Raw genomic sequence first — 15,145 nt, forward strand, 5'->3', positions numbered from 1 at the left:
TTAATAAATAGTATTTTCATAGATTTGCAAGTACAACAAAATTGCGTATATATTGTATTGCAAGTTTATATTATTAAATTATGGATATGCTAATACATCCCCACTTTGAGGACACAACCCTTTTATTAAGCGTAATAAATTCATTTTAAGTCAAATGTTTATTATTTACTGCTGTGTGTTTCTTTTTGTGAGTCCATGCCATATAACTTGAATCCCCCCCCCCTCCCTCACCCTTACGGGCATAAATTGCGAAAATTTTTAATTGTTAAATCGAATAACAGAACAATTTATTTTATTCGTAATGATAATTATGAAGTGAAACGATAACATTCAAAATATATTCTTACTAATCCTAATGTTCTTGTTCATGAAAATTAATTTCATTATAGAGTTTCTGACGGCTTCAGGATATGTTAATAGTAGTTTATGCAACAAGTTGTAAAAAAAGGATTTTTTCAGCACGAGTCGTACATTTATCCAACGAGGTTCACCGAGTTGGATAAATACGAAGAGTGCTGAAAAAATCAAGTTTTGCAACGAATTCCATACAACATTTTTTGCAATTCCGAAAAACACCCATTAAGTGAAATTTTAAGTCAAATTTTCATGTATATTGTCAATAAATCATTTAAATCATAAAAATGTTGAAAAGTGTTACTTTTCAAAACAAGTGCTGAAAAGTTCAACTTTTCAGCACCCATTTCAGTGCTGAAAAGTAGAACTTTTCAGCATTTATTTAGAAAAGTGTTGCTATTTGATTCTGTTATTTCTGGTACAGAAAAGTAGGCTATTTCGTCGTTCAAGAATGACAGGAAAAGTAAGTAATTTCACGACGGAATTGCAAAAAGGTACTTTTCATGACGTTTTGTACTAACCAACATTAAACTTAAATCTGGCTCAGTTTCATGGATTGATCGCAGAAATTCATCATGCTTAGTCAATATTTTGCTGAATACTTTTTTCGGTGTCAAACTGAGATTCTCCATTCTCCAGTTTCGCTTGAGAAACTTTGGTCTAATACCTTATTTTGACTAAGGTTCTAAATTTTAAATGTAGGCAACAGAAAATTCCAATAAAGTAATTTCAAACTCTCTAGGTTAAAGTCACGTTAATAAAATAAACAACAACATTTCGAACTTCTTGAAACCAGGTACTGATTTATGAAGCGACGATGCCCACGAAGTAGGTAGCAAAGCAAGTGAAATAAACGGGCACATATGTAGATTGCAGCAAATTTTGATAAAACGTAAATCTTCAAAATGGCATATTTCCGAAAACACAAAAAATCGCAGGCTGGAAATTTCAGCAATGTTAGATTATGATCCAATCTTTCAAGTGATCTTAGTTTCATGTTTAGCATCGATTAGCAAAAAGTACTCGATTAACAAACACAAAAAATAAGATTTGTCAAAAAAATGCTCAAGTTATTCAATGAAAACTTCAGTTTTTGGTTTGGAAACAACATTTTGTCTACACAGCAAAAAATCCGATGGTAAAATCGCATGCAAAAGCATGCACATCACCTTCGTCAAAATAAACACTTAATATTACACACTGCATGTACAATTTTTGCAACACACAAAAAAAGTTGCAGCCGACGGGATTCAAACCCAGCACCAACAGTAAGAACTGGCGCCTTAGCCCACTCGGCCATCAGACCGATGTAAAGCTGCATGGATTAATGCATATATAAGCTTAAAATTTCGGTCAAGTAGGTTTCCCATACTGATGGGCTACATATTTCAGGATGTAAAATCACATAAAATTGCATGAAATAATGCAATATTTATTTTACACCCAGGTCTTTTACACGCAGCTGGATTACTACTTTTTTAGCTGTGTATTGATAGTTTCAAAGCTTATCTCATTACCTTTCCAACAATGGCTGAGCTATATTAAACTTATTTTTACGAAAAACGCTAGTTTTTACCCCATTTTTTTAATTTCAGCTTGCGTATCTCCGTAAAGAACAAACATAGAGCTTTGAAAATTTGGATTTTTCTTAGTTAGAATGTTTACATTCGAGATAAAAATACCAATAAATATTTGGAGAAGGTCACTTTTTTAAACTTGGCCACCCAATGTAGTTTTTTTTAATTCAGTAAAAAAATAAAAATTTAAAAAGCAAAAAGTAAAAACTAACTTAATCCACCTATGTGGTTGGAGCCTTCCTCACTCATTACCAACAATGGCTGATTTGATGGGGTTGTACACAAATTTCATCTATTTTTTAGATCCGGAAAAAAAAAGTACATAAATGTCACTTAAGTGACCATATCTCGAGACAGGGTTGCCAGATCTTCAATGTTTTGGACTCGTTGGAAAGGTCTTTTGATAACCTAAGAAACGATGGGTCGGATGATGGAGCCGGACATAGTTTACATACATTTAAGTGAGATCCGGCTACAAAAAAATACATAAATATCACTTAAGTGACCATATCTCGAGACAGGATTGCCAGATCTTCAATGTTTTGGACTCGTTGGAAAGGTCTTTCAACTACCTAACCAACGATGGGTCGGATGATGGATCCGGACATAGTTTACATGCATTTAAGTGAGATCCGGCTTCCAAAAAGTACATAAATATCACTTAAATGGCCATATCTCGAGACAGGGTTCCCAGATCTTCAATGTTTTGGACTCGTTGGAAAGGTCTTTTGATAATCTATCCAACGATGGGTCGGATGGTGGATCCGGACATAGTTTACATACATTTAAGTGAGATCCGGCTTCCAAAAAGTGCATAAATATCACTTAAATGGCCATATCTCGAGACAGGGTTGCCAGATCTTCAATGTTTTGGACTTTTTGGAAAGGTCTTTTGATAATCTATCCAACGATGGGTCGGATGATGGATCCGGACATAGTTTACATGCATTTAAGTGAGATCCGGCTTCCAAAAAGTACATAAATATCACTTAAATGGCCATATCTCGAGACAGGGTTGCCAGATCTTCAATGTTTTGGACTCGTTGGAAAGGTCTTTTGATAACCTATCCAACGATGGGTCGGATGGTGGATCCGGACATAGTTTACATACATTTAAGTGAGATCCGGATATATGTGAAAACACATTTTTATACATAACTTTTGAACTACTTATCGAAACTTCAATCTGTATAAAACTCGATCTATGGGACCCTAAACCAAGTCGAATGCAACAGGTTCGGGTCAAATCGGTTCAGCCAGTGCTGAGAAACATGAGCTAGTTTGTTGGTCACATACATACATACACACACACATACACACACACATACACACACACATACACACACACATACACACAGACATTTGTTCAGTTTTTGATTCTGAGTCGATATGTATACATGAAGGTGGGTCTACGACGTTTTTATACAAAGTTCATTTTTAGAGCAGGATTATAGCCTTACCTCAGTGAGGAAGGCAAAAAGAGGGTTTTCACATGAAACTTTCCATACAAATTTGAATCGCTTTGCGGAAAGCCGGCTCAAAACAAATTTTGGGGGCCCAAATGGAACCGCAAAATGATTGAATTAGTCAATTTATTTTTTTTTCCCCATGCAACTTTAAGCCACCCCAATACTTATACTCATCGTCATTTGAAAAATATAAAATAAATCTACCAATATTATTATCTCATGTTTACAATACTTGCTGAATCATGCTCATGCTCGCGCGTTACACATCCTCCCGAGAACCATAAAAAAGCTCAACTCTCTCACGCCTCGCCCAAAGAAAGAACAACATCGATGACTGATCGATGTTGATTTTGGCAGCACGCTGCACCAGTGTGAGTGGGGTTGTGCGCGCGCGCTTTAGTATACCGTCCACTACCAGTGAAGCACTAAGCTTCGGCTCGTTGTTTTTGGCGAGCTTTTGGCGAGCTTTCGTGGTTCGGTCTCGCGCACACCAACATAGCACCGACCGCACACCAGTGCCGTTGCTCGTGGCAAAAATCTATATAAAAGTGTACGGCATTCATAATTTCTTCTTTATTTGTCGTCCAAAGGTGTTGCTGGCCGAAGGTGTGTTGCCGAGTGGGCATTTAGTAGTGCTGCGACGATCCTCTGAGAGTGAGTTTTGGACGACCTTTTTTTTGTTGGTTCGGTTTGCAAGTGTTGTGTGGTGATCTACGCCCCACCCTGCTGCCCTGTGCTGGTTTTGTGGAAGATCGTGAAGGTCCCGCGCGCGGTTGGCTGCCAAAACGGAGCAGAGTGCCTTGAAAGTGCTGGTCTTTGTGTGGTCGGGATAAAGGAGCTCGCGAAGGACTTGGACGAGCTTAACGCGCGAAACTTGAAAAGTGCTGCTGAGAGAAGATTGGCAAGATTGAATTTCGTGAAGTTTCGTGCACAGTTTCGTCGAGTTTGGAAACGCCTCGGCAAGAGAGACCTGATTGACCAACGGCATTGAAAACGCAGTGGAATTTGATGTGTTGACCAGAGCGAAAAAAAATCTGTGAAGAAAGACTGGGGAATTGAGAAGGCAAAACGAGAGACATAATCACGAGCATATTCAAAGAAAGAATAAATAGATAAAAGTAAACAGGCAAGTTGATAAATTTCGCGAAAATTTGGCAACTCAACTCTGCTGAACCAAATTTCGATTAGAGAACGAAGCAAAACGTTTTCGTTGAACCGATTTCATCAACTTCTCCTGGTGGATAGATTACGCGTGCTTGTTGTTTATTACAAACCGGAGAGGTGCGCACCTTTGTCGTCAATCTCAAGTCAAGTGTGGCCTCTGGGTTGGGCTTCAACCGGTCAATCCGATTGACTGTTGAACGAAAAAAACATGTGAGAGAGCAGCAGCAGAAAAAAAAACCCCGCGTTCAAAATTGAATAATAAACGTTGTGTAAGAGTGCCAATTGCAGGGTACCAGTTTTTGGACGGGGACCGTCGAACGCCGAGAGATTGTGGCCAAAGCACCAGCAAAGTGCGGGAAGTTCAACCCCTTGACCGATTGATATTTAGGTTTCGAGCTCGAACCATTCAAGCGCTCTAAACAAAATAAATAAAGAATAAATTAGGTTCGTCGCTTGTCCTTTCACAGAGACTTAAATTGAGCCAAAAGCGATCAAAATCAAACCGGATGGATTTCCGTTGTGGTCGATGTCCGGCCGGAAAATTGATCGCAATTTCGTCACCGTCATATGGCTTTGTGTGACTTGAAAATGGACCAAGGTTCTACTAATTTTTGATGTTTTGATTCGATAGATCAATGCCAGCGATTTGGGGATTATTAGGTGTCAATAAATCTTCGGATTAACAAAATGATGTTTCATCATAAGTTGAGATGCCATTGAAGCCACAGTAAAATGAAGAATCTAGTCCTCAAGTCGTAAACCATTAACTTTCTCTTTCGGTTTGATTTAATTTGTTTATGATAGTTTCGCATTAAAACAATTAGGTCGTTGCAAATATTTTTTTAGGTTTATGTCCCTCGACTCTGACCGACGTCGAGTATAAAAATTACAACCACTTTTTAAATATTTAAATGCAAAAAGTTTGTTTTTAAACATTATACACCTGTCCAGTTGTTTTGCAATAATATATTTCAAAAATTTCTATCTACCGGAGTAAGTTTTTGCGATACTGTTTATAGAAATTTCATAAAAAAATAATCAAAATATGTTTAAGCGAGCCTTTTCAACAGAATCAAATGAGCCTGTGTAAAAAACTGGTTTTACGCCGAACAGTTCTTAAAAAAAATTGTCATAAACTCTAAATTTAAGAATTTATGATAACTTGTAAATGTTCGTAGTAGTTTCAATGCCAATGTTTGTTTTTTTTTTAAATAACTAATGACATTGTTCAGTCCTGCCCAACCTCCAGCCCACTACTTCTTTCAAAAAAGTTCGATGATTGGTCCTTAGGATACAAAAAAATGAGTGTCTAAATTAAAAAAAATGCTTAAAATGAAATTGTCGAAAAACATTTTAAAACGAAAATTTATGTAAAAACATTTATTTGTTAGTTTTTATGCTTAAGCAATAAAATGGAGCTAATTTAACGTATTTTTAGGATTTTGCACAATTTGCATTGGTCTATTAATTGAACATTAATTTTAGTTCCAAGTAAATTTAAAACAATCATCCTGTATGAATTTAATTTGAACAATTTCAAGAACAATATTTACTTAATTAATTAGGCTGGTAAAAATTTTATTTAATAAATTAAAACAAAAACAAAAAAATAATTCTATGTTTTAAAGAAACTCCAAAACAACTAATTGAATAATTTTTGTTGTGTATCTTTTTTGAATTGATGTACACGTGAAAAGTTTTTTTGACATAGATTTCATTCCAAATTTTATTTCAATTAATTTTATGATTGAAAAAAAACTTTTTTTTAATTTTGATGAGGAAATGAAACTTTAAAAATTTTTTAATGTTTTTTAAGTTATGATATCAGAGTATATAATTGCAATCGACCAATTTCATACGATTGAAAAAAATAACTTTTTTGCAATTCTGTTGTGAAACTACTTACTTTTCCTGTCTTTCTTGAACGACGAAATAGCCTACTTTTCTGTACCAAAAATAACAGAATCAAATAGCAACACTTTTCAAAATAAATGCTGAAAAGTTCTACTTTTCAGCACTGAAATGAGTGCTGAAAAGTTAAACTTTTCAGCACTTTTTTCGAAAGTTAACACTTTTCAACATTTTTTTTGGTTTAAACGATTTATTGACAAAATACATGAAAATTTGACTTTTAATTTCACTCAATGGGTGTTTTTCGGAATTGCAAAAAATGTTGTATGGAACTCGTTGCAAAACTTGATTTTTTCAGCACTCTTCGTATTTATCCAACTCGGTGAACCTCGTTGGATAAATGTACGACTCGTGCTGAAAAAATCATCTTTTTGCAACATGTTGCATAAACTACTATTTTGCAATTCCGTCTTGAAACTACTTACTTTTCCTGTCATTCTTGAACGACGAAATAGCCTACTTTTCTGTACCAAAAATAACAGAATCGAGTAGCAACACTTTTCAAATTAAATGCTGAAAAGTTCTACTTTTCAGCACTCAAAAGGGTGCTGAAAAGTTGAACTTTTCAGCACATGTTTCGAAAAGTAACACTTTTCAACATTTTTTTGATTTAAACGATTTATCGACAAAATACATGAAAATTTGACATAAAATTTCTCTCAGTGTGTGTTTTTTGGAATTGCAAAAAATGTTGTATGGAACTCGTTGCAAAACTTGATTTTTTCAGCACTCTTCGTATTTATCCAACTCGGTGAACCTCGTTGGATAAATGTACGACTCGTGCTGAAAAAATCCTCTTTTTGCAACTTGTTGCATAAACTTTTATTGAGGATTATCTTTGCATTAGTTTTCTTAAAATTATAATACTTAAATAATTCATTTCAAGTTATATAAAAAAAATCTTAATCGCTACTGCTTTAAAAAAGCAGATCTGGGTCGCAGGGCCAAAAAGTTGGGTACCCTTGAATTAGATAATTTCATTTAATTTTTTTTTTGAAGATAACAAATCTTGTTTATTGTGATATGAAATTTAAAAAATCCCAACTTTAGAGAGCATTGAATGTTTTTTGCTATATTTATTTAAAGAAGTTCCCTTCCGGTACATAAATTTCCCTCTTAAGCAACATTCACTAAATCTGACACGTCCTCAATTTACAGCAAATATCAAAGAAGAACTCAAAGTTCTTAGAACAAAAAGAAAATCGTCAACCGCTAAGCCGAATCAACTGTAAGCAAAGAAAAACAAACCAGTTCGGGTAGTGAAAACGTCGTGACGTCCAGACAACGAAAACTAAGATCGAACGAACAAACCGACTCAAAATGCATATTATATGGAATCTGCTTGGCTGTCTGGCGGTCCTGGCCGGAACATCTCTGGCGGCGTACGAGAGACGTAAGTAGAACCATGTATAATCACAATACTATCTTCATTTTAACTTATTTCAACTACAATGTTAAAATTGAATTAATTCTTTGAGAAATTTTTCATTCTTTTCTAAAATGGGAAAGATAAATCAAACAAACTTTTATGTTATAAGCTGACCTTTTTCAGCCATAAAGTGTTTAAGATTTATAATAAGAGTTTCAAAATTGAAAAAATGTTATTAAAAAAAACACATTCAACAACAACCCCGGTCATCAACATCACCTTAGCTTAGCGTGTCGTTCAACGACCAGGTGTGAAAATTGGCTAAGCCTCAAAGTCCTCTTTCGTAAATCTGTTAAACTGACAAGGCTGCCAGCATCAGCGTCCGTCATGTCACCAGAACAAAGCTGACACTTCTGAGCCCTTTTTCGGATGGTGGATTGGCTTCCGTCAAGATCGCCAACACTGCAATGTCAACGCACTTTCGACATTCCGCGGACCTTGGCACGGACGCAGCCATGACCATCGATTGTTTCGATAGGTCCCCCCACTAATTTGCGTCTCCGCGAAGTCTGCGCGGTCAAATTGACCGATTAACACCCGCCGGATAATGAACCCCGCCCGTGAGTGCGTGACCTTAACCCAATGTCCAACGCGATTCTTCACTCCGACAGACGGACAGCTATTTCCCAAGACTCTCCGGCCGGGGCTTTTACTGCTTTTTTTGCGCCGAAAATAAAAGTAAATAAAACCAGGGGAGAGCTTTGCCCGAACTGCCAGTTGCACCACGTCCAGTCGTGGCCTCAGCAACGGTGGCCGCGTGGCGGTTGACTCACCGCCACGACGAGTTCGGCCCTGGCGAGAAGAAGTACTTTGGCTATTCAACTATGTTAGCACCTCTTCTGCTGACAACGCAAGGTCACCGCCAGGTGTACCATCTGCGGTTTGTTTGGATGACCCCCGAAGCTCATAATTGGGAAAACGTGGCTCTGGTTTGGGTGTCTGGTTCGTCCGAGGGAAGTTCACAGCCAGCCGCGTGGTTTGTGTAATTGTTTAAACTTATTATAATAACATACTTGTATAACCTCAAACCGTTTGTACCGCTAGCTGAAAACTTTTTTTTTTAAATACTAAAAGAACTTTCGCACTTTGCAGTACCAAAAGGTGTGCACTTTTTCGAAGGTTACCTCGGTACCACTTCAACTCAATGTTAAGGGACTAGACCAGACCGTGGCTGCCTTGCAGCTATCCAGCTGAACAAGCCAAGTGGCAACCCCCTCCTGGCGGTCACATGCCGAGCACGGATCTCCGTGTCCGTTGCAGCAGCAACTCTGCGTTCTTTCCAGCAATTGCTGAATTGTGCAAGATCATTGTACTCGAGCGTTCGTTCGTCGTTCGTGTAGGTCAAGTCTCGCGTCTCGGGCGGTTTTTTCATAACCCATTTGCTCGTGAAAATCTTTCAAATTACACACACACACACTTCTGTGCTAGCTGTTAATGAATACTTCAAGCCGAGGTTCACAGCCTCCGGTGCTCAATTGTTCCGTTTGTCCGCCCGACCCCGGCCCGGCCAAAATTACCGACATTTCGTCATACGCCAAGTGTGGCTGTTTTGGGGTCTCAGTGAAGTATCGTACCGCGAATGCACTCTGGGTCTTGAGACAGCATCGCGAACCTCAATGAGCCGAAACATTTTCTGCTGCAGGGGGTGGAAGCGGATTCTGGGTTTGGCATTTTGGCATAGGCATGAATTCCTGCAAGCGGCAGGGATATTTTGCAATTGCCTCTATTAGCACCTTGCCTGCAATTACCTGAGCTCTGGCTTGGGCTTTGTTGAGTGCATCAACTAATAATAATAGTTTACCTAAATGGGATGAGAATTCAGCAGCAACGACTTTGCAATACTTTCAAATAAAAGTGAACACGGGGAAAAGGTTTAATGCTTTATTTTAACCTGAAAAGCTCATATTTGAGTGTTCAATTTGTTTTAGGATTCAATTTCCAAAAATAAAGTAAAAAATAAGTTTGCGAGAGTTACTGGGAAAGTCACTTTTTGGCCAATTTGATCTAATATTTGAAGTTCACAAAAGAAGGTTTACCAAACTTTATGCTCACGAAATCTATTAAGGTAATTCTCCGCCAACGCAAACAGCAGTAACCTTTGTTACACTCTTAAAAAATAACCTTGCAAAGTTAGAAAAAAAACACAAAATTTTAAAATGAAAAAAAGTATATTTAATTTCTCATAAAATGATATGTTCCAAAAAAATTATAATTCAATAACGAAAAATGGCACAGTTTTTAAAACTTTTTAAGTGTTTTTTCGATGAAAAATAAGTTTTTCGGAATTCTGAGTACACCACCAAATCGGTCGTCAAATTTGACATGAAAGTCCCTTTGACACCAAATTCCTATATCATCACTGTTTCAGGCTGCAAATTTTCGAAAAAAGTCTCTTTTATCGCATGTTCAAAAATTGAAGGGGCCGTACCGCCCCTCCGTCACGAGATACCATAAAAAGGAACTTAGGATTTGTGATCAGGGACAAAAATTACCCCTTTGGACAAAGTTTCATGAAAATCGAAGAGAGGTCGGGGCAAGTTTTCCCGATTTCGTGTGAGTTGATAGAGAATTACCCATGGAACCAATCAACTAGTGTTTAGCCTAGCCAAATACCTTGCTAACGTCTAAAGATTTTTTTGAATTCTTCTTCTTCTAATTTTTATCATATTTTTTTATAAATAGAAATTTGCGAGGCATAGATGCGCACTGAAATTTCTAACATAAAAAACATTTAAACACTTTGTTTAACTTTTATTTTTGATGTTGGAATTGATGCAAAATCACTAAAAAAGTATACAGAGAAACCTCTTTTTACGCGGTGGCGTTACGCTTTTTGTTTTGTCGATTTCCCTTAAACCATACAATATTTTTGCAAGCTTTAAACAGCGTTTTGTAGATCTGAACAAAACTAACAAACTGTTTTTAAAAGATTGCACAAATGTTGCGTCGTTCCAAAGAAATCGACAAATTAGGAAAACGTAACGCACCGCGTAAAAAGAGGTTTCACTGTAACTGCCGAAATCGGAGCAAAAAAAAAAACTTATGCGAAAATAGAAAGATTTTAACCCAAAAAAAATAGCTTTTGTTATAAAAGTACTACTTAGTTCAAGTAAGTCAATTTATCATAATATTTTCTTTACTTGGGCTAAATAAAAAAAATCAAACCATCCACATTAACGACCCCCGGGTCTTTTGTGGTCTCTATTGCAAGTTTCTGCTCGAACCTAGGAGTCCGAAGGCTTGAATGGGGAGAACACCCAAACCTCTTTTTACTCCAAGGAACCTTCCACCCCAGTGTTTGAACTGACGTCCTTTGGATTGAGAGTCCAACCGCCGCCAGCGATTCCACCGGAGTAGGCTTAGTTTGGTGTGCTGTTTGTACTTATGGCATGGAGACGACTCCTACACCTGGAATGACTTAACGGCCTAACAATCAAGGCCGGGACCGACATTTTACTTCCTCATCCGATGGAAGGTTGCAGCAGATGGGAATCGAACCCAGAATCATCCGCTTACAAAGCGGACAGCGTAACCATTCGGCCACGCACTGCCACACTTGGGCTAAATAATAACACCCAAATGAAAACTAAATAAAAGACTTACTTTTATGGTATTACTATCTAGCTTTTATTAGAGACCTAAGGCATAAAATTGCTAAATTATACCGAAATATTTTAGGGTTTTTTTTTTCTATAAATGAAAATTTGATTTTTTAAATAAGTGTGTGACATTGAATTAGATCTTCATATTGAAAATTTCCTATTTAAATACATTTTTTTTGTTTATTTTCTGGGGAGTTGTAAAACAATTGATTTAAATTTGCATCCAGTGTGAATTAAAATGAGGAAAAAATCACTTGAAAAATAAAAATCGAAATAGAAAGATACATTTTCTGGAGGATTTATGTAACGTTATGATTTGAAATCCGGACACTTAGTAGCATATCATTTTTGTTGTAGCTGACAAAAAATCATGTTATAATTTGGAAATGAAGAAATATCATCAGGATGTAGTATTAACAGTCAGTTTTAAGAGAATGCATGCAAAAAATGTCTTTTCTAACAAATTTTCAACAGAATTTGAAAATTAAAATGACTTGTTGTGCTTCGAATCCCGGACACTGATAAAAGTTGATTCGAAATCCGGACACTTTTGCTTCGAATTCCGGACACTCATTTTTGCTCATGAATCGCACAAATTTGGACTGAAATGTTAGTGAATGGCATTCTTTAGTTCTCAAATAAGCTGTCAACATCAAAACAATCGATATTCTATATAAAAATTTGCTTGAATTCAAGGAAATCAAAATCATAAATTTCTGCTTTGCCTTCCCGCTGCTTCAGACGCCTGTAAAATATTTCACGTGAAATGTTTCGCATTTTTGGTAATCTTATAACTTTCTATAATTTTATTGTTTTGACACTAACTACAGCGTTCAAACAAACTTTAAATGAAAGTTGATGTTAGAATTCTTCAAATAACCCATTTTTGACATTTATAATGCGAACTTATATCCAAATAATTGATAAAACAAGATGAGGTGTCCGGGTTTCGAAGCGTCCGGGAATTCGAATGACGTTATTTTTTCAAGAAAATTATGAAATGAGAGGAATCACAAATCCACATAATTTTTTTTTAATGATTTAACGCAGATTTTATTTTTTTTTTTAAATAATTTAACACAGATTCTTTTAAGTGCGATTCCTTAACGAAGCTAAAGCATTTGCTGACTTAAACTTCAAAAAAGTCGAGTTGTGTAATTTAATAAGCATAAGCATAAGCATTGTGCATACACAGCAAAAAATCCGATGGTAAAATCGCATGCAAAAGCATGCACATCACCTTCGTCAAAATAAACATTTAATATTACACACTGCATGTACAATTTTTGCAACACACAAAAAAAGTTGCAACCGACGGGATTCAAACCCAGCACCAACAGTAAGGACTGGCGCCTTAGCCCACTCGGCCATCAGACCGATGTAAAGCTGCATGGATTAATGCATATATAAGCTTGAAATTTCGGTCAAGTAGGTTTCCCATACTGATGGGCTACATATTTCAGGATGTAAAATCACATAAAATTGCATAAAATAATGCAATATTTATTTTACACCCAGGTCTTTTACACGCAGCTGGATTACTACTTTTTTAGCTGTGTAGGTGCCCACCCGCAGTTGCTACTCCGTTATTGACCAGGACCTCCAGAAATTACATCCACGAGCCGTGGAAGATGAGTTTGTGCTATCTTTCCTCGCTTCGCAACTTCTCAAAGGCCCCTATTATGCTGATCAATACCGGCGCCGGCCACGACCAGTGGTAGGGTCACGGGGAAGTGGATGGGAATGTTAGTCCGATACTTGAGTGATAGAGACCGCCCAATCGACTGCTTCTCCAACAAAGTATCACATGAGTTTTGAGGGGGTTAGTAGATGGGTATGAGGTCAGGATTCACGAGTGGCAGTGATGTGACCATGAGCATTTTGTTTATCGGTTGAAAATTTTAAATCTTAGGCAGCCGGCTGCGGAAAGATAGATAGTTGATTATTTAAAAAGTTTTTTTTATCGAACGCGTGCCAGCCGAGCAGTAGTGCTATGGGCTGGACTTATCAGTATATGTTTACTGTTTTTACAATTTAGATAACGCGAGCAAATTTCAAAAATAGTAAATAAATGACTCTTCATAAAATCGATAGTTTGATGAGTTAATACTTAAACTGCCAGTTGGAATAAATTTTTACGATCATTTATGACGAAAATTATCGCGAAAAAAATCAGGACTGTGCGTCCCCAGAAGCACTGCACTTATCAAGTGAAGTTGTGTAATTTAATCAAAATAAAGTAAAAACAATGATAAAAAGAAATTTGAGTTTGGCAGATAGTTGAATCATATAAAACTAGTTTATTTTGTTACAAATCTTCATGAAAGAACTTACTTGGAGTTATTATTCATATCAAATTATAATTAATATTTTAAATGGAAAAGGTTTTTTTCATTGTCCACAATATTTATAATTAAAAACTCTTTTTTAATATTTTCAATTTTTGCGTGACGTACTTCATAGATGACGCCTTAAAAATTGTTATGAGAAAGGTATGCACGGCAAAAAATAATGTGAATTCTCGAAGGACCATACCTTCTTCTTTGCAAATTAAATTGTAAGAAAAAAAAACTTATAATTTTTATTAATATTTTTTAGCCACTTCTTGCAAAACATTTTTTTTAATTATTTTTCAGAGCAATAAAATGTAGCCTTCATGGTCAAAAGATTGAGCACCCGTTGTATAAAGTTACTGATTTTTTCCTTTTTTTCTGATTTTTGTGATAAAAAAAAATCTATTCTTCGTTACTGACCACCATTGAAAAAAACAGCTAATAAACAGTTTTTGCAATAAATAGTTTGTTTTGTACCGCGAGAACTTTTGTTTGTAATTACCGGGAAAGAAAGTGCGACAGGATCAAACAGACGCTCTTATGTGCGCAATCAATCCACTTTTAGCAAAAACGAGTTATTAGCACCAGGTGGTAGAGGATGTTCCAACGCTTCTTCTGAAACTTGAATTCTACTAAAATAGTGTTTAGATTTGGCTGCCTATGCGAAAAAACAAACGACTGCTTTTACGGAGATTTGGTGACAATCACTAAAACGCGTTTTTCTCGGAATACTTGATTTGGCATAATAGCCGAATTTTCGATGGACAGGTTAGCCTCTCAGAATGTCTTTTTTCAAGTAAAACAAACAACTTTTGAAAAATATTTGTTTCTCAATAACTCCTTAACAACATCTGTAAACATTTCTTAACCCTCTACAACCCAACCACGCACGAAAATACGGGAAAAATAAAAAAAAATCTGAAAAAATATTGGCCAGTAGAGGGTTAACACTGACACTCAAATTTTAAGGAGATGGATGGATTGTATAGGCCAACTTCTCATAAAATTAAATGTGTTAAATGTTTTTCGAATGGAGTCCTAATATGGAGTTTAAAGTGCAAAGTGTACTTAACAAAGCGATTAAGCATATTTTTTGAACACAAGTGTTATAAATAAAATGAAAAAAAATCGCACCATTTTTCTATTTTCAAAGGTAAAAACATATTCATAATTAATCAAATTAATTGAAAGAAGTGAGAAATAGTTACAATCGCACTTATACTCAAGAAGTTGGAACAAATGATCTCTGAATAACAATGTCGAATTATCTAACAAAATCAGAGTCCCACTCTACGACGCTTTTCCC

At 36.2% G+C, this 15,145-nt stretch overlaps 1 protein-coding gene across 1 annotated transcript in view; it reads left to right on the forward strand.

The window, feature by feature from the left end:
* The first annotated feature begins 3,917 nt into the window (after window positions 1-3,917).
* Window positions 3,918-15,145, forward strand: part of LOC120432180 (circadian clock-controlled protein daywake-like) — a 35,426-nt gene continuing 24,198 nt past the window's right edge. Inside the window, exons 1-2 of the mRNA XM_039597320.2 lie at window positions 3,918-4,054; window positions 7,634-7,868. Coding sequence (XP_039453254.1) covers window positions 7,796-7,868 — 73 coding nt within the window. The 5' untranslated portion in view covers window positions 3,918-4,054; window positions 7,634-7,795. The remainder of the gene's footprint in view (window positions 4,055-7,633; window positions 7,869-15,145) is intronic.

The sequence above is a fragment of the Culex pipiens genome, chromosome 3 (genome assembly GCF_016801865.2).
Source record: "Culex pipiens pallens isolate TS chromosome 3, TS_CPP_V2, whole genome shotgun sequence".
Classification (NCBI taxonomy): Eukaryota; Metazoa; Arthropoda; class Insecta; order Diptera; family Culicidae; genus Culex; species Culex pipiens.